Genomic DNA, 19,913 nt, shown 5'->3' with positions numbered 1-19,913 from the left:
GGTCAGTGGAGCAGCCTCGCTGGCCTCTGAATGGGGTCAGGAATGCTGACCTTGCAAGGCAGACACGCTGAACCCTGCCTGGCACAGCTGCCCTGAACCATTCCCATTTCCATTTCCAAACAGAATAGAAACGTGTATGTCACACACAGAGGCAAAAGACGACCTTGAGTTTCCAAGTCCACAGATGAGGAATGATTCCATACACTGCTTGTTTCACCAGTGATATTCAAAACATAGCAAGCAAGGATGCGTCATGCAATAAAAATGAACCCCGCAAGACCCAGGTTCACCCACTCTGTGCTTCCAGTGCGACGGCCTTGGACAAAATCACATATTCTCTCTGAGCCTCAAACTCCTAGGTTATAAAATGGGGATCATCTCACTGTGACCTCTTGGCAGCTGTTGTGGGGAAGTATCAGTTTAAACCCACAAAAACAGCCATGGAATATGGTCACCCTTTGCAATGTAGGGAGCTCACAGAAGCCACAGGCTCAGTGGCAGCTAGTATCATTACTAATATAAATAAAATTTTAAATTTTAAAGTGAGGGACAAAGATAGATAATCCTGCCAGGCACTAATTTCCTTTAGAAGCCTTCTTTTAGAATCCATCCCACTGATTTCCCAACTGTGGCCACTGAACTCTCTTAAAAAAGCATCTTTTTATTTAGAAATCATTTAAGATTCCTAAGAAGCTGCAAAAGCAGAGCAAAGAGCCCCTGTATGATGCGCACCCAGCCTCCCTCAAAGATGGCACCTTATGTTACCACAGCATATTAACAAAACCAGGACTCCGACATTGGTACGCGACGGTTAATTAGCTACAGACCGTATTTGATTTCCCGTTTCATTCTCAGGGATGCAGAGTATAGCACCATGAGATGTTAGCATGGTGCAGATTCCTGTCACCACGGCCACAATGGAGACATAACAGCACCACCACCCTGAAGACAATACCCCGCCCTGACAGTCACCCTGCCTCCGGCAATGGGCCCTCTTTCAGTTGATTCATTTTTAAACGACATTTAATGATTGGTCACATTTATCAACACAATCATATTTGACCCCTACTTGGAACTCCAAAGATCTAACTTCTCTTCTATTTTATTTTTTCTTCCACACATGGGGAGGAGGGATCTGATGTCTGTTAAGTGCTTGTTAAGTGCTGGCACTGTGCAAGCCACTTCCCTGGAGTGATTCCATTTAACCCTAAGTATCCCGTAAGGCAGAGGGTAAGTTACCATCCTGTACCTGGGGCTTGGGGAGGTGACTCACCAGGACCTCCCCAATGTGTGCTTGGCACAGCTGGGGTAGCCCTGAGTTGGTGGGCCTTTCTGCACACATGACCTAGCTTTCTACCATCCCTGCCCATGGCCCATAGGCCCAGTGGCTGTCAGCCAGTGACCAGTGAAGACCTGATACAAACCCACTGAAAGCCCTCATCTGCAGGCACAGGGCCAAACAGGAGGCTGGAAACTTTGTTCCAGTTCACCTGTCTTGGTTTTGGAAAGGCCAGACCCAACTCTGAATATGTATAGCTTTTATTGCCATTAGTCTTCAAGTAGGCACAGACTCTGACAGACACCCTGAAGCTTAAAATAAATATGTGTATGTTATTAGGATCTAAGAGACATCTCCACTTTGGGATTTACTACAGTGAAAGCCCCTTTGATTTATACTCAAAGCCTCTTGTCAGTTTTTGGCAAACCAAACATTCTATGATGCAATTTGGTATGTGTAGAAACTGAAAAATGTACCACATTCCCTGTTCTGAAAGTCTACATAAAGCAACAGGCATATAACTCAATAAATGCAAATGGCCCTTCCCTCTGCCCACCCCAGGGAAGGTCCCTCGGCCGGACGGCAGTGTGGGGTGGTGGGGGACAGGGCGCTGTGCCTTACTTCCTCGTCTTCCTCTGCACCCACGCCAACAGGGTCCTGATGGCCTTCCTTTGGTCTTTCACTGATATGGCCACGCTCCTCTCTGCAGTGAGCGTGGGTGGGAAGGAAGTGTCTGAGTCTGTGCCCGCCGAGCCAGGTGACAGGCTGGAAGGTGGAGAGTTTCTGCTGAGGTTGCCCGTGAGCTCCTTAATCTGAAAGGAAAACATCATGTCGGACCAGCAGAGACAGACCCAGTGTGGGCCCTTGTCTGACCCGAGGCCACACGGACCCCGGTTGAAGGGGCTGCTCAAGCAGAACCAGCACTGCAGATAGGAGAAACCCCTTCTTGATGGTGTGTGTCAGGGGACAGGGCAGTACCCACACTGGCCTGGCCATTTCCTGTGGCTTGTAGTGTGTGCAGAGGCACTTCACAGGGAAGATCACCCCTTCCTGGAATCTCTAGCTCTGGCCAGACCCTGCACACACTCTGCTCTACACATTTCTTCTCATGGCCAACCACTCCCAGAATGCATCATGCTACTTTAAGCCCCACTGCCTATGCTCATCCTGGTTATGCCTGGATGTCCCTTCCCTCCATCACTGAATTTCTGGTTACTCAAAATGTGGCTCCTACCTTATGGCATTTGTGAGAAATGCAGAACCTCAGGAATCAAAATCTGAGTTTCAACAGCACCCCCAGGAGACTCAGATGCACAGTGAAGTCTGAGAAGCACTGGTCTAGTGCACTCCTACTCAACCTTCAAAACCCTGCTCTGGTGTCACTTCCTCCAGGAAGGTTTCCTCATTCCTTTACCACTCTGAGGCGGCTGTTCCTGTTTGGCGTTCTTAAAACACTCTGCTCATACCTTGACCATGACTCTCACCACAGAGTTCTGTAACATGGGACTGGCTTGTCTGTGATCCCAGAGAGTCGCTAGGGCAGGACTTTGTATGTCCAGAGCAGGACACATAGGAGAAACTCAAGAGACATTTACTAAATGAATGCGTGAAGAACTGTGCTGGATATAAGACCTTGACTTTTTAACATGTCTTTAGGGTGTTTCCAGCATCTATCAAGAGAGTTTAATAATGAGCATCAGTAACTGAGGCCTGTATATAACCCTGTACCACTGACAAAAGGCTTTCCCACATAGTATCTCTTGGAGTTCACCACATAGTGTGACCACTGCTCCCATTTTGCAGAAGTGCAAACTGAGACTCAGAGAGACAGAGCCTCTGGTTTCAGTTCAAAGCTCACATAGAACTGGAGCTGTTATCTCCACACCTTGTTTGTGCTCGTTCTTCTCTGAAACACCAGTATTGAGCAGAAAGCCCCAGCAAATCACCTCTGTGCAGATCATTTTTACCCTCGGGAGGGCAATTAAACAATGAGCCCTGATTTTCTATTTCAAAAGAGGGGAATTTTAGAAGTTGAAAGGTCAGCTTACTGCTCCCTCTTCATGGGAAAGGGCTTGAGTACAATTTTAAATGCTGCCTTCGTATCCCAGCCACAGATCCTGTCCTTCCTTTATAAAAATCTGCCTTTGCAACTAGAGGCTGGATTTGTTAAGGATGGAAAAACAAGGCCTCGCCTGCCACACATGCCTCTTCCGAGAGTTTTCCAGACAGGCTCTTTAACTGTCTCTGCTGAACAGGAGTCATTTTGTTCACTGAACTCTACCAAGTTCAATTTTTGGTCACAAATATTTCGCCAGTTCTTGTGACACTTTAGAAAAAAAATCACTTCTTGAAGTAAGCAGTTAACTCGTCCCAAGAGGACAGACATACCCTTCTGGAGAAGAACTCACACCACTTTTAACATCACAGGGACTCAAAATCTTGAGCAATCAGATTCCTCTGGTTCTTTTTCGGGAAATAGAAATGTCAAAATCTGTCAGAAGCTAAATCTCCCTGTGTCTCTTGACCTGGCCCCACTCTGTTTTGTTGGCACTAAGCAGACACAAGGAGATCATTTCCAAGTATAATGGAAAGGAAATTATTTTACCTGGAAGAAGAGGATTATGTTCCATATCAGCCCCAGAACCAGGGAGGGGTTGCCATCTGCGATTTCGGCTGCATCGATGCTAACAAGTTTTACCTGAAGAGAAGCAATTTATGAGCTTAACACAGGGTGTCCAAGAAGGCTGAAACCTGTTATTTTTCTGATGCATTCATGAGCCTGTTTTTTCTCACCTGTACCATTCAGCACAGCCCAAGGACCCCCCCACCCCAACCCCGAGTGCAAAAGTGTATGGAAATGTGTTTAATAAACACGTATGTGGTACTTACCATGTGCAGACACTATTCTAAGCTCTATGTAAGTATTAACTCAGTTTGTCCTCACAAACAACCCCACAATGCTGGTACTTACAATATCCCTACATTGTAGGTGAGGAAATTTCAGAGAGGTCAGTGTAACGTGACCAGGACATACAGCTAGTAAGGTGTCAGCCATTCTTTGCAAGGAGAGATGGTAAGTGCTCACTATGCCTGTCTGCATGCTACACGACCACCACCCGACCACCAGATTTAATGCACCTTTGGACACAGACCACTGACGTTAGCAATCATGGACCATGAATAGGAAAGATAATTATCCAATGCTAACTAGAAATAGGGTGTTGGGATAAGGCTTAAAACCAGAGTTTCTGTATCATTACAAAATATCCTACAGATTGGTTAAAATGTGCCTATTGTAGAAACCTTTGGGAGATTCCCTATTTATTTAACTATGTTCTGACCACAGGATGATGCTCTTGGTGAATCTCTAAGGCACTGGTTCTCAAAGTGGTTCCTTGGACCAGCAGCAACACACAGTAGGAATTTGTGAGAAATGCCCATCTGCCCTAGACCTATGGGACCAGGAAGTCTGAGAGAGGAGCCTTGGCAGCTGGGATGTGGACAGGAGAACCAGGCTTGGCAGCTCAGGCTTTTGAATGGGAACGTGTGACACTGAGAGCTCATTCCAGGGGCTGTGGCAGAGAGGCAGTGCTGTCCTTCCCCCAGAGGCGGGGCCTGTGCCGTGATGGCCATACCCACACGGGTCCTTGAGTGGGGGGTGGCATCTCTGCAGCGGTCCTGGTTCCCAACATCCCTGGGGACCATCCCTGCTTCCCCAGTCTTTCAAGCCATTCTGTGTGCTACCCAGCATCCTCTCAACAAATTCCTTTTCTGTTTGAATCATCCACCGTCTCCTATTGCTCGCCATTAAGAACCCATAGTGAATCGTACTCGAGGAAATTTTACTGTACATGCAGCCTGAGGGGTCTTTACCCAGACGCACTGATGAAACATCACGAAGGGGGAGTCTTGGAAATGTCAGCCCTCTAGGGCTGTCCCTTCCCATCTTTGACGGGCATGAAGCAGAGTTCAAAACACTGAAAAAGCTAATTTAAGTCCAGAAAGTTACATCCGATGGGAGGATTTTGTAATTTTTCCCTGGCTCATTTAATTTCCCTTTCCCCCCCATCCTCTGGGAGAAATATTCTCCCGTATTCTGGGTTCTCAGAGGAAGGGTTCCACTCTGACGTGTTCACTGTAATTTTATTCACAGGAATGAAAAAGAAAATGTCAACTGAATTCTACCGCTCTGGGAGCCAGCCTGCTGCCCCTCCCTTCCTACAACTGGACGACCATCTTGAGTTTCCATCCTGATGGGTCCAGCGGGGTGGGCAGGGTGTCAGGGGCTAGCTCTCCAACGGATGGATTAGCTCAGTGAGTTCTGTTAAATTTAAACTTAGTTTGACCATTTTAGCAGGGTCCCCTTTTCCTGCTGCTTCTGTCAGCAGCACTGAACTCCCAATCACATTCTTTCGGTCCCAGGAAGGGCTCATGTTAACAAGGTGCATTTCAGATACTTACACTGCTATCTTCCAAAAACTTCAGTGCTTTGGCTATGTTGTTCAACTGAAAAATACGATGGGATGAGGATTTGTATTCATGCAGCTGTAACACAAAACAGAACAGGACATGGAGTCCGACCGGCAGGCGCTCAGTGCCCGGTGGTGCTCGTGGGCATGCTTTGCTTTTTCATTACTTTGTATTAACCTCAGGAGAAAATTAGGGGCTCACAGCTGAAACCCATCCCTTATTTATGGTTCCTGGGACTTAACTCACTCAAGCTGGTGAGCAGGGGGGACTCCAGAAGGGTTAAACAAGGGACAGATTTGTCAAATTTTTCTCTCTGACCCTGATCCGGGCTTTTGATGCTTCTCCCTCCTCCCGAGACCTTCATGACTTGCTCTGCTCGCTGAGCTGATGGTTTTTGTCAGGGCAGGGAGCACTGGAGGGGAGCGTCACCACACAGCTGCTAAATCATCCTCAGGTCCCTCCCTGGCGGCAGCAGATGTTTCTGTTTTCTGGGCAAGAGCTTTGCGGACAGTGAGCCCAGGTCAGATAGATAGAGGGGGTGGTGGGGGAACAGGAATGGGGGAAGAGAGAGGGAGGGAGGCAGAGAGACAACAGGCAGAGACAGAGAAGAGAGGAGAGACAGAGAAGGAAATACAGACAGAAAGACAGAGATGGAGAGAGATAGACACAGAGAGAGGGAGGGAGGGGGCTGCTTGCAGAAGCTAACAGTCCACCAGTGTCAGTAATACATCTGGAAGGGCCATGGAGGAAACTCATCCTGAATTGAAGCTCAGGGATGCCCCTCAAGGTGGGTGGTTTACATTACAAGGCAAACCAGTAGGTGTCACACCAGGTGGGAACTACCAGGCCCAGCTCATGGGTAAGTGGACACTCCACTCTTGGCTGGTCTTAGAAAACCTTGTAGGAAACCAAATACTATTTTCACTGCTGTGGGTTGATCCTTCATTAGACTTCACTGTGTAACCAGGCAGCCCCCTGGGAGTGTGGTTTACGGGCAGCTTCCATGTTGCAAAGGCGGGAAGGGTTAAGGAATGTGGTAAGATTCCAGCTACATTAGATCTGAGAATACAAGAAGGGGCTCTTGACTTTAAATCTATGATAAAAACGGATCTGGAGAGGTCGGCATGGACTGAGCTGTGGGCTGGTAGCTCTGTCCATTGATGTACCTTTGTATTAGCATGGTGGGTCACTGAGGCCATTCAAACACTTGACCTAGAGCCGGGTTTCTCAATATCACCACTACTGGCATTTTGGCTGGTTCACTGTGCCCCTCAGGGGACACTCAGCAGGGTCGGGGACATTTTTGGTTGTCACACCCAGGAGTGCTACTGGCATCCTTGGGTAGAGACCAAGGATGCTTTACATACCTTGCAACACCCAGGATGGCTCCCCAAGACTAAGAGCTATCCAACCCCAAATATCAGGAGTGTTGAGGCTGAGGAACCCTGCTCCATGACAGAGAGGGAGGGCTGACCTGTGCAGAGACGTATGCCACGCACAGAGGTTTGGCAACGATCCAAGTGGAGAGAACCTCAAGAGCAGAGAACCTCAATTCCCTCACTCGGCAGCTCCCCCTTATCCATGGTTTGGCTTTGCACAGCCTTCAGCTACCCGTGGTCAACTGTGGTCTGGAGCAGATGATCCTCCTTTTGACATACGGTCAGAAGGTCCACAGTGGCCTAATGCTGCGTCATAAAGCCTACGCCATTCCCTCTCTCGCTCGCAGCACACAGCGAGCAATTCATCGTCTCACATCTCCACAAGAAGGGTGAGGACAATGCAAGAGAGACCACAACCACTTAATTTTTATTACAGTACATTGTTACAACTGTTCTATTTTATTCTTAATTATTGTTAACCTCTTACTGTGCCTAATTTATAAATTAAGCTTTATCATAGTATGTGTGCATAGGAAAAAACATAGGATATATAGGGTTTGGTACTCTCTACAGTTTCAGGCATCCTCTGGGGGTCCTGCAGCATATCCTCCACAGATAAGGGGGGACTACTCTACTTACAGGAAGGTTCTAGAAGCCAGAAGTTCTAGTTAGCCGTGTGGATAATAAAATCTGGTTGGTAAGATGCCCTTCTCCTCAGTCTTCCTGATTCTCAGCCATTATTCTAGTTAATATAATGCTTGGCTAACTAAAGTTTAACCGTATAGCTCTAAATCTCATTTAGAACTCTGTTTACCTTGAACAGACTCACGGAAAATACTGGGCATTTGTTTATTTATTTACTAAAGTAGGTTTGCGAAAAAGAAGAGATACTGCTTAGTTACATATGATTATATCACTCTCAGTCACTGAGAAAGGAATGTCACCTTTCCAAGTCTCTTGTCATAGAATTTACACATGGCCAGGGATGTGTACAAACATATAGGTCTGGCCTGAAAAGAAACCTCTGGCAGCGTTTTCCTTTGTGTTTTATTTCTTCCTCACCCTACTGTGACATACGTACCAGATTTCGCCCAGACAGGACTTCTAACAAAGCCATTAGGATTTTGCCATCTTGTATATCAATGAACAAATCTTTGACTTCTAGAGGCGGGTCGCACTAGGGAGGGGGGGAAAGAAAGCAGCCGGTTAGTGGCCCGTGTGATCTACAACCCTCTCAGAGCTGCTGCTTTCACTCAAGAGACTTCCGGTCACCCAGCTCCACACAGGAAGCAAGGCTGGTCCGAGGAGGTGACATCCAGGCAGTGGGTGTGCTGGACAGCTGGGGAGATGCAGTATCTGGGCCCTGACCCAACAAGGGACCCTTGGTCCTTCTAACTTGAGATCTCAGACCCCCGAAGTACATTATACTCACATTTCTCCTTAAGGGCAATACGAAATGGCATGTCCTCCCTATAGCCTTCCACTGAATTAAATAATTCTAGTAGGGCTCACATGAGCTTACCTAGTACAAGCCCTTCCCTTCAGATTTGGGGAAACTGAGGCTCACAGAGGCTGGGAGATGTGCTGTGCTTAGTTAAGTCAGCTCCTTGGCACATCCTGTTCCTTCATTAGGACACGGATGCAGCCCAGACCCACACCTTGGTGGCATGGCCCTGGCCAGTGGCCCCCTGGGCCTCAGGCCCGGTGTCGGCAGGGCCTGTCCAGTACTGCTCAGTTTCCACACGTGCTCCTTCCCAGGGGGCTAGTTGTCACTTTATCAATATTTAGTTTGACTCCAGAGGTGCTGGGATCCTTGGCAGAGGAAGCCAGGAAGACGGCTGGTGTGTGAGCCTCGGCTGGGAGGGACTGGAGAGCGGACAGACACACAGCCAGCCTGCTGAACAGCTGGTAGGTTTGGTGAGAGGAAGAGAATCTTTTCTTCTACCCTGTGTTTGTAGGTTTGTTAGGAATTCAAAAGTTGAGAGGCTGACTTGTATGTATATGTTCATGAATATTTATATGTTTAGCTACAAAAGTAACAGATGCTCATTATAACAAATCAAACTAATTAAAACTGTATAAAAAAGTTAATCAGCTGAATGCCACTCCCTCTATTCCTCTGTGAAATCCAGGCTTCTTGAGATAAACCAACGTTATGTGAAGGTGACATTTTACCTGTTTCACTATGAAGCAAGGGTGTTAGACACACCTGAGTTCAACCCGAGGCTCAGCCCCCAACAGGGACTTAGCCATGGGTATTTTCCTTAACCTCCCTAGGTAGGTATCCTTACCTGCAAGGTCTCGGAGGAGGGAGGCTGATGAAGTGAGACTGTGCAGGTAAAGCACGTGGCACTACCCGTCTTCCCAGATTAATACCGTCAGGAACACCAGCTCACCATCACCCTCCTGTCCCCTTTAGTAAGGCATTCATTCAGGGGGGAATGCCTCACACCCATAAGTGATGAGAGGGACACATGCTTAGCTGGTACCCCTCCTCCAGCAGTCATCCTTTCTCCACCCCAACTGCTTCTCTTTCTGGGTTCCCTGGGCCAGTAAATGGCACCCTCAACCTCAGGTCACCCAGAACCATCCCTGTCTCTGGGGGAAAAGCCTATCGTCCAGTCTGGAGTGTGGATGGGACCTGGATGGGAAAAACCAGATGCCCCCTGGTTTCCTATCTGGGCCTAGACCTGGAGGAGCCCACTGTCTAGGTAAACGGACACTGTGCTGTGTCTGCCAGGAGTCTGGCTGGATGTGCCCTGGAGTTCCAGGGCTGGTTGAAACATGGTTAGATGCTCCAGCACATGGATTTGCAAACTGCATTTCCTGGAACCCTACGCTTCAGTAGAGCAGCTTCGGCATGTCCTATGGGGACCAAGGTATGTGGAAAAGGACACTGATGCGCTGTGTCCACTACATCAGAGAGGCCTACTGGCCTTTCTTTAGGGTTCCAGGTAAGACTTTGCTAAAAGAAGGTTTCTGTTGACTAGAAGAGCCTGATAGCTCCTTTCATGCAGTATGGTTAGGACTCACTGCAAGAGTCTCTGGGAACAAGGCCCAGAAACATGCCTTTTTAATCAGCTCCCACCCAGCATGAATTCGGTTTAGCTTTGGTATCAGGGCCTTTGGACACATTAGAATAGTTAGGTGGGTACTGTCTCTCCTTAGAATAGACTGTCTCTCTGCTCCTGGGTACAATGAAAGGGGGTGTTCATATTTGGGGGCTGGGGGTGGCAGCTGTGACCACCAGGGACTTCAGGGTAAGGAAAGTCCTGGCAACATGGAGTTGTGGTCCAGGGACTCTTTTCTCTGGGAAGGCCTCCTTTCCACGATAGCTTGGAGGGCCATGTTTTCTTTCTTTATTAAGGAAGGTGGCATTTCCTTACTCCTTATACAAGCCCCCAGGCCCCCTACTTAGTCAAAATACAGGGCGATTCCTCCCACAGGTGCACAGAAAAGGGCTTTGCTTCAAGGGCAGCAGAAACTTTGAACCACAGGCAATTATTTTCTTTGCCAACTCCCGCAGCTCCTTGGGCATTCCACACCGCGCATGACGGCATCAGGTTACTCAGAGTCTTACGGAAATGTTATTCCTGTTAATGTGAGGCAGAAAACGTGAGACCCGAACAAAACAGCCCCTGATGGATGGACTAACAAAATTTCCAGTTACCAACCCTGACCGTGGCCAAGCCTTGCTTTTGAGTAGAACCTGAAGAATAATTTCCATTGACAGTGTCTGTGAGAGCCTCAGCAGCAGCAAACAGGGCCTTGGCTGGGGTCCATCCCGCATGAGGGCAGGAGGAGAAAATGAAACCGCTCCAGTGAAAACACTCCTCAGCCCCAAATGTTCCGTGGGCTTCATGAGATTGGTATGGCCAAGTAAGCAGCACCCCCAGGGCTTTCTTCATGATCTAACTCCTTCAGTAAATTAAGGAATTTTTCCAGAAGCCAGAGACTCAGTAAATATTTCTGACAGCCTTCAAATTGCAGTTAAGCTCAACTCCCCAAGGAGTCCCCGGTTTCCTTTACATGAAAGGTTGTTCTTGAAAGTCTCAAGGTTGGAAACATGGCTGTTAATTTTGCCCTGTTTATTAGGCATCAGGTTCAGGTGCTGTCTGATTTATCTTCAGTGTGGGTGCTGCCCACCTGCCCCGAAAAAGGGACAGGAGCATGGCCGAGGGGAAAATCCGTGACATGACAAATGCCAACAGGCTCATCCGGGGTGGTGAGTGAGCGCCTGGGTATTTGCTACATTACCCTCTCGACTTTTCTATATTTATTTTTTTTTTAAAAGAAAGAAAGAAATATGCCATCGTGATATTCTATCCACCAGGAGGAATTTTCCAGCTACCCTGACACATATCAGGCATTAATTTAGGAGTTCAATCAACTTTGGTTTAGGGAATGGTTTTCCTTTTTTCCAAAAATAACACTTGGCTTTATGAGAACTGCCGAAAATGCACCAATAGTCAAAGCAACCGGCAAATGATTTAGAATGCTTCATCTGTGATACAAAGTCTTTCACCTGGAGAGTTCAGGAACCTCCAGGGTCAAGTGTAACCCATTCTCCAGGAGGGGAAAAGAGGTGTGGGTGTTCAAATGCTGCCTGGCAAAGATTATAGGCCTAAAGGTAAATTATGTGAATTAGAATTTCGGTCAAGAACTCCATTTCCTAAAAACCACATTTATTTTCTCTGCTTTCTAACCATTTCAATGATTTCCTCTAGGAACCTTTCTTCTGGGTTAATGCTAAGGACAGTCAATAGTTACCCTTGTGGTTTTTAAGAGGAGAGGAGAGAAGAAAATACACATACCTAATCTCACTAAAGCGGGCTACTAGAATACGACCAAGTTTCAAAAAGAAATGAGATGATTGAATGGATCTGTTTGGACAAGCAGATAATGGAATCAAGAAGAAAGAAATGAAGTGAGTAAAATGAATTGGGATAGATCTGACGCTTACAAAGAGGAAAATAATCTCTCCTCTCTCAGCCCCAGGGCAATTTAGGCTAACCTCCTATGTAAGGAGGGCTCGGATTTCTGCTCTGAGTCAGCCAAGTGCCCCTCCCTCTGCTACTCATCCTTGCGCCTGCCCCTCGGAGGACCTGGGTCAGCTGCTTTTCTTTTATGGTATGTGTGTGCAAGAAGCTTGCAGACAAGATGCAGTTCAGAATTGCCTGGCCAGAGAATGTTCGAGAGAAAGAAATAGGGGCGAAGGGCCATTAAGTTGAATGTGCAAGAGAAGCCACAAGAAGACCTTCCTTCTTGGGTGTGGAATTGCAGGTAAACCACTGAATTCTCAAGCCTCTGTTCCTCAGCAAGGGGTAATGAGGGCTGTCATGGGGATTAAAGGACATATAAGACACACTAAGCAGGACGCCTGATGCACCAAATGGCAGGTAATATTACTGATCAATAGCAACATTATGTGATGACCAGGGGAGTCCGGATTTGTTAAAAGGTGTCAAGAGTTGGGGGATAAAGGGGCACAATAATTTGCAACCACAATATAAGTTGGTCACAGGGACAGTAGGACAGCATGGAGAATATAGTCAATGATTCTGTAACATCCTTATGTGTTGATAGATAGCAACCCCACTAGAGGGGGTGAGGATTTAAAAATTTGGGTATCTGTTGAACTACTGTGCTATATACATTTGAAACCAATATAAGATTGTATATCAATGAAACTTCAATAAAAAAACAAAAGGTGTCAAGAGTTCTGGCATAAATCCATCCAAATACCCACAAATGGCTCTTAAGGAGAGCCTCCCAAGATTCCCCTGCCCCAAGTTCCAACACGTGTCTGGGTTGTTCAACAATGAATGTCTTCTAATATTTGCTCATCAATTCCTATTGAAAGATAGACCCTCTTCTTCCCCAGCTAGACCAATGACCCCGTGAGCACAGAATCATGCCTCACTTACCCTCATGTGCCCAGCACCGAGCTTGATACTTGGCAGTGAGCATGCACCCAATAAATGTTTAAATGAATGAACAAAAAAATAGTAACAATTGAAAACACAGAGCCACCATTCCCCTTGCTACACTACTGAACCGCACCTGCAGGTATGGATCAGTTTCCACTTGATGAAAACACACATGCCCTCTTACCTTCTCTAGGTGTAGATTCATCCATCGAGTAAAGGTCCTCTTTTGCACATTTTCCCTTTCAACTGAAACAGAGAAGCGTCATTAGCTGGGTGAAAAGAAATACGTGCTAAATCCCTCCCTCCTCTTCACAAGAGGGTTTCTAGGTGGACAGCAGACAGAGCCAGAGGGTCCCATGTATGAATGGAGCCCTTCCCAAAAGGGGGCTGGGAAGGGGTGGCACCTAGAACCCACATCCCCCAGCCCAACCCCCAGAGCATCTTAAATAGATTAAATCCCTATGAATTCAGACACACAAAACAAAATGTTCTACACAACCCAGTGTGAGCATTTGGACAGTTAGCTCTCCAGGTGAAGATGTGCTTATGGGAAAATACAAATTAAAACCACCAAGTGACAGTGCCACACACCTGCCGGGCAGGAGTGATGACCTTAGGAGCTGGCATGGAGGAGAGGGCGATTAGGGACTAGGATGGGGCTCTAGAATGTGCCACAGTGTGGGGGAACGAAGTTGGCATTCCCACATCAGACTGTTAGCCCTGTCACCTCCCAGCTTTGTGTCCGTGGGCCAGCTGCCTGTCCCCAAGTCTGAGCTGACCCATGAAAACAAGAAGTTCACTGCCAGCTGAAAAGAAATCTGCCATACTGCAAGTCAAGGTCAGCACAGTGCCCGGCACAACAGCTCATATCTTTTCTTTGTCCTTCTTATTTTTAGAGCCGGGGAATACACTGTGCCCTCCGGGAAGGGGGGCTCCCTGCTCACTGGGGCTCTGCAGGGGACACCACCATGAGCAGGGGACACCGCCACAGAGATCCCTTCTCCCAGGGAAAGCGTTTCCCAAACAGGTTTCTTAGGAAAGAGCCTTCCTTTTCAAGGGCTACTGCCATCTACTCGGCACTAGTTGCCTCCCAGACACTTCGTTTCCATTAATCTTTAAAACTGACAACACCGCCTGCAAAGTAGAAACTGTCATTTTGCAGATGAACCAAATGGGGCTCAGAGAGGTACCATGACTTTCCCAGGGCACCAGCTGGAGACACGCTGAGCTGTGCATCACCCCCCGGTCTACCTGCCCCCCGTCAGCACCCTGGAAATGGAAGATCTGAATTCCAGCTCTTCCAATTACGGCAAAGGCGTCCTCAATAGTAACAATGACCAAATGAATATGATGTCGCAAGCCTTCGCTCTGTGGCACTTCATACACATTCAGTAACTGAATCCTTACTACAGCTCTTAGAGACAGAACTATTATAACCTGCAGGTAGGAAAACGGAGGTGCTCACCCAGCGTCACAAAAGGTTATCGTTTCTATGTTACAGATGAAGAAACTGAGGGTGAAAGAGCTAATAAGCGGCAAAGCTGCAGCTAGGAGCCGCATTCTGGGCCACATGGCATTAGCTGGCTTGGTGCTGTTGGAGGCGCCGGGGCCTGGGCCTGGGGCCTGGGGGGCCTGTGCCAGCAGCCCCCCTACAGCTCAACTGCTATGCCTCTCAGGAAGCTTCCTGGAAATGTCTGAGCCAGATGACTCCTGAATCACTATGTTCTGGATTTCAACATAACACATATGCTTAAAACCATTTCACATTTCTTTAGCAATAAGAAAATGAGAGGCAATTTATCTCTGGGGAGAAAAAAGGGTATAGTTTTCCATAATGACTATGGTTCTTTTTTCCTCTCAGCCTCGTTATTAGGTAGATAGTAGGGTCCATAAATCAAATTTTAATATTGTGCCTTTCAATCTTTTTAATTGAGGAGCCAGCAGACAGTAATTATGCACATAACTGCTTTTTTTTTCTCATATTCCCCCTTTTTCTGGAAGGGAAGGTCACTGGCATGTAGGCGTAAGAATTAAAGATCTAATTCCAGTAAACTGTTTCATGGGGAGGGAGGGGAGCGAGGGGAGGGAGAACGGAAAAGAAGCTGATAGAAATGAGTAGGGAGAGGGGCATTTGCTGGGGCCATGAGTTATTGAGTCTCAGAACTTTGCAGAATATTGGAGAAAATCCCACCTCAAGCCCCATTTGAGATATTTCTGCCTCTGTAGCTTCTTACCATGGTATGTTGTTCCCTAGTTTAGTTACCATTCTCTGTTGACGGCACTTAGCTATCTCCAGTTTTTCACAGTTAGGAGCAGAGTAGCCATGAGCATCCTGGTCCAAGTGCCCTGGCATGTGCTTCTTTGTGCACAAAACCTATGAATACATTTCTCACGCTTGACAAGTAAAAGTGGAACTGCTGGGTCTTAGTGGTAGGCACAGTTAAAATTTTAATAGCTACTTCCAAATTGCCCTCCCCAAAGGCTGCCCCAGTTTATATCTTCACCCCCACCTGTCTTTAAACAAGTTTATGGGATTGTAAAGTATTTGCACACACATTCAAACACTCAGGCTTGTTTCTCCATATGGTGGCCAAGAGAGCAAAGTTTATCTCCTGAAACAGAAGTGCGCTCAGGGAAAGCCTGGGGGAACCTGTGCTGGGCTGTGGGTCTACCCATGAGGAAGGGTGCCAACAAGCAGGCGGCTGTCTGTTAGTCTGTATATGCCTCATCCATCCACCCACCCACCCATCCGTCCATCTATACATCCTTCCAGCCAACTAAGTATCCATACATCCTTTCATCCACCCATCCACCCTCCCAGCTGACACTTATTCAGTGATGAGTATATGCCAGGAACTATGCCAGACCCTGTGGGCAAAATCAGAAATAAAGAATTAAGCATCTGTGGCCTCTGTACTACCGGAACTCACAGCCAAGCAGGAGACAAAACACAGACCCCACAAGGCACATAGACAAGGAGAAATGAATTGGAAATGTCTGGGGCTGGTGGGTGGGGGAGGAGGTTTCAGACCCCAAGGGGTACTACTCCGGAGGGTCCCACAGCAGAACGGGATACAAGGCCTCCTGAAGGCATGGACAGCATCCCAGCCCTTCCCCGACCCAGAGTCAGCTTCTGGGAGACTTCCCTTCCAGCCATGGCCCACGGTGAGTCTGGGTACAATTCAGTTTTGACAGCAGAGCTGACCCACGGGAAGGCAAGGTGATGACCAAGGAGCCAACAGGACCGTGGGACTAAACTGCATGTGACAGGCATGTCCCCAACTGAAACAGGGTCTGGAAACCATGTTTTCTGGACTTGAAACTGGGACACATCACTCAATACACAGGAGAGACAGACTGCCAGAACTTAGCCTGCCCCAGAACGTCCCCTTGAGAGCCACACACCATAAGCCAGGCCACCTTGGATGGGCTCATAACTTTCAAGACACCTTTGCCTCAGTGTCCTGTCTGTAGAATGAGGACAATTGTGCCTCCCTCACAGGCATGCCATGAAGAGTCAATGGGATCCCCCCCAGAGGCAGCCCCAATAGCTGTCCCATAAGGGTCACCTTCTCCGGCCCCCACAGCCACACAACACGCCCTGGACTTGGGGCATTTTGTCTGGTGTCTCAACACCGAGGTCTGACCCCCTTTCATGGACTTCCTCATCTCAAAATACCCACCCCTGCCTGCAGGCCTTTTCTACTTCTGGCCTGCCAAGACTCCATAAACTTTATATAGTTTCCATAAATCCAATGGCCCCTTTTTTCCACCGCGGCTCTCACATTGTAAAGGTGTAGGAAGCCGTTTCTCTGGAAGGGTCTGGCCTTCTCATGGAGTGTTTGTGAGGCCTGGTGTGGGTCTGCTGGGCAACAGAAAAGTAATAACGGTGCTGTAAAATTGCCATCGCCGGTGCTGCCTGGCGGGCCAGGGTGCCCAAGGGTGGGCGTGGCGTGGAACAGGGGCTCACCAGGCCCGGGACCCTGGGAAGGGAGACAGAAGGGAGGCCCAGCCTTCTGGCTCAACTCCACCATCCCAAATGCCCAGACGTGACTCTGGCCCCTGCTTTGCAAAGAACAGACCATTTGAAACTGCATTCTGCCCTTCTCCAGGCCACCAGTGGCCAGCTCTGGAGGTGGGAACCACAGAGAAGGGGGCACTGGCTCTGAGGGTTAAAACAGACTCATTTACCCTTGTGGCCTTTGTCCCTATGTCCACATTATCCACAAACCTACTTCCTCCATAATATTCCCTGTATCATATTTCTGCTCTTCCCTGCCCATTAGGAGGGGCTTGATGGCTTTATCCATTTATAAAATTATATGCTCATTATAAAAAATGAAGGAACATAGGAAAGTGAAGAGAACTATATATAAAATCTCTTAAAATCTCATTAGACCTGGAGATCACTGCTGCCGGCATTTTATTGACCATCTTTCCAGAACCATACACATGCACGCAGCACACACACGCAGAGCTAATGCCTATAGATACACACGTACATAGTTTCAGTGAGGCAGCATTTCTTAAAGCAGAGCCCCTGGATCACTAGCATCAAGAGCTTCTGGGGTGACAGTAAAAATCCTAATTCCTGGACCCCATCCAAGACCTACTGACACTCTCTGGGGCTAAGCCCTGAGAATCTGAATTTAACCAGCTTAGCAGGTGATGACATATATAGTTTGAGAACCCAGGTCTTGCTGGGAAGAGACAGTTGGCATGGTTCTTTGGTCATCTTGGACAGAATAGAGAATGGAATGGGCATGTCACCTGGTACAGGAGAAAGACCAGCGGTCTGCGGCCGGGCACATGGGCTCCACAGCAGACCGTAAGGTGGGGACGTGGATGTAGCTCCTGGGCCTGCTGCAACAATGAAGTGCAATCGCTTACTGGCACTGGGCAAGGAAAAAGGTCATTCCCATTCCTTCTTTGCCCAAAAGGCTCCTCCTGAGAATGGCTTCAGTCACTGCATTCATATAGGTGGGAGGTCCTGGTTCTCCAGAGAGATGAACTGGAATTCACCTAGCTGGACTGCAGACCAGGATTCCTGCAGGAGAGACTTATTTTGTGACATCCACCCAGAGGGGTCAGTTGGAAGCACTCATTTTCAGCTTCAGAGGCACTGCCCGGGCAGAAGGAGGGAGGCAGGTGGGGTGAGATGTGGCTCATCTCTATGCACTCATTCCTCCAAGCCACAGGTGCAGGAGGCTGAGGGGCGCCGGCAGGGCTAGTGAAGCCCCCAGGACACCTGAACCTTCCACCACGGCAGGGTCCCTGGAGAGCTACAGCACCATTTGGAAACCAAAATCTCACTTTCCCTCCCCCACTGAGACTGGTGTAGAGGAGGAGACACATTAGGGAACTTGCCCTTCAGGCTGCAGCCAAGGCTCCCACCTCAGCCCTCCCTCCCATGAGCAGAGAAAGGCTTCAGCTAATGACAGGCTCTGACAGTATCCCTGAGTGACCTTGAACAAGGTGGGTTCTGCTCTCGGGGCCTCAGCGTACCCATCTGTACGGTGGGGATCAGTGCACTGGAGCTGTCCTTACCACATCACGGGAGGGCGTCACCAAGGCGTGGGGACGGAGGTAAGCTGTGGTCACTCTTCAGGCCATTAGGTAGCTGGGGGAGTGTGCAGGCAGGTGACAAAGAAAGGGGCAAAGGGACAGTCATGAGGTTTCCATGGGACAAAGCATCAAAGACCTCAGCACAGGCCTGGACACGTTGTAAGTGCTTAATAAACACAGCCGTTGATACGATGCTACCTTTTCTGAGGTTGAGTTTCTTTTCTGTAAAATAAGGACAATGCCTCCCTCTGCCACATGGAAAGATGCCTGTGCATGCCACATGCATAAGCTCAGTAAACAGACTCATTCATCCTCACAATTTCTGGCACCTTGGGGGCACATATTTGGGCCCTGCAGGCGACTTTCCGAGCAAGTCCGCATGGAGCCAAAGTCCTTCCAAGTGGACCTGACAGCCCTGAGGCCAGGAGGAGCTGCCTGGCTCTCTGCAGCCAAGACAGGCTTGGGAGGGGGTGGCAGTGGCAGCAGGGAAGGGTGGGTCCCACCTGGACCCCAGGTGGGTGTGGATGTCACACACCTAGGACTGGGAGAGCAGGTCATCTGGGAGATGAGCCTGGCTACCCTGGCTGCAGCTGGAGGGCTCTCCCTGCCCCCAGTATGAGGGTCCCTGAGGGTGAAGGTCCCACCACCCTCTCTGTCCAGGAGGGTGGCCGGAGACCCTGCTCTTTCCAACCTTTACTCCTGTTGCTCGCGGGGGACAAGATCCTGGCAGGCCTTCATTCCCATCCTCCATCTCAGCTCCAGGGACAGCCACAGACTCCAGTGACAGTCTCCAGGGGCTCCTCTGACAGCAGCCTGGTCCCGAAGCCCCTTCCCCACCTCATATTAGCAACCTCCTGAGATGCTCACACATGTGTTCTCATTCTTGGTCTCAGCTGATTTCCTCCGCTGTCTGGGAAACCCACTCCTCCTTCCCAAATGTTCTTTTTCTCTGTGGCTCAGACAACCTCTCATTTTACGGGTCCTCCTTGGCTCACTCCAGCCATGCAACCTCACGCCGTCGGCTCGGGTGGGCCCCCAGGGATCTTTCAACCAGGGCGCAGACACACCTCTCTCTCTCTCGGGTTGCCAGCTGGACTGCCACCAGACCACAGGTCTGCCCCAAGGACAGGGCACAGAGGAGCAGGCCCCACCAGCCCCTCCAGCCCTCGGTGCAGCTGGCCACTGGGAGACCTGGGCTCCTCTGTCTGCATGTGGCCTGGCCCCACTCAATGGTTCCCTCCTTTTCCGTCTTTCAACACCTCCCAGAAACGCCAACCTCATTACATGGTC

At 48.8% G+C, this 19,913-nt stretch overlaps 1 protein-coding gene across 5 annotated transcripts in view; it reads right to left on the bottom strand.

Annotated features, from left to right (window-relative positions):
• The window catches only part of CLMN (calmin), a 111,820-nt gene that overhangs the window by 25,501 nt on the left and 66,406 nt on the right, over window positions 1-19,913 (bottom strand). For all 5 annotated transcript variants that reach the window (XM_073241902.1, XM_073241903.1, XM_073241905.1 and 2 more), the window contains exons 2-6: window positions 13,243-13,304; window positions 8,210-8,305; window positions 5,741-5,824; window positions 3,885-3,977; window positions 1,901-2,091 (exon numbers count right to left, since the gene is read on the bottom strand). In XM_073241902.1, the coding sequence (XP_073098003.1) occupies window positions 1,901-2,091; window positions 3,885-3,977; window positions 5,741-5,824; window positions 8,210-8,305; window positions 13,243-13,304 (526 nt within the window). The remainder of the gene's footprint in view (window positions 1-1,900; window positions 2,092-3,884; window positions 3,978-5,740; window positions 5,825-8,209; window positions 8,306-13,242; window positions 13,305-19,913) is intronic.

This window comes from Manis javanica, chromosome 8 (assembly GCF_040802235.1).
Source record: "Manis javanica isolate MJ-LG chromosome 8, MJ_LKY, whole genome shotgun sequence".
In the NCBI taxonomy this organism is placed as follows: Eukaryota; Metazoa; Chordata; class Mammalia; order Pholidota; family Manidae; genus Manis; species Manis javanica.
This window is presented reverse-complemented; position numbering and strand designations above follow the sequence as displayed.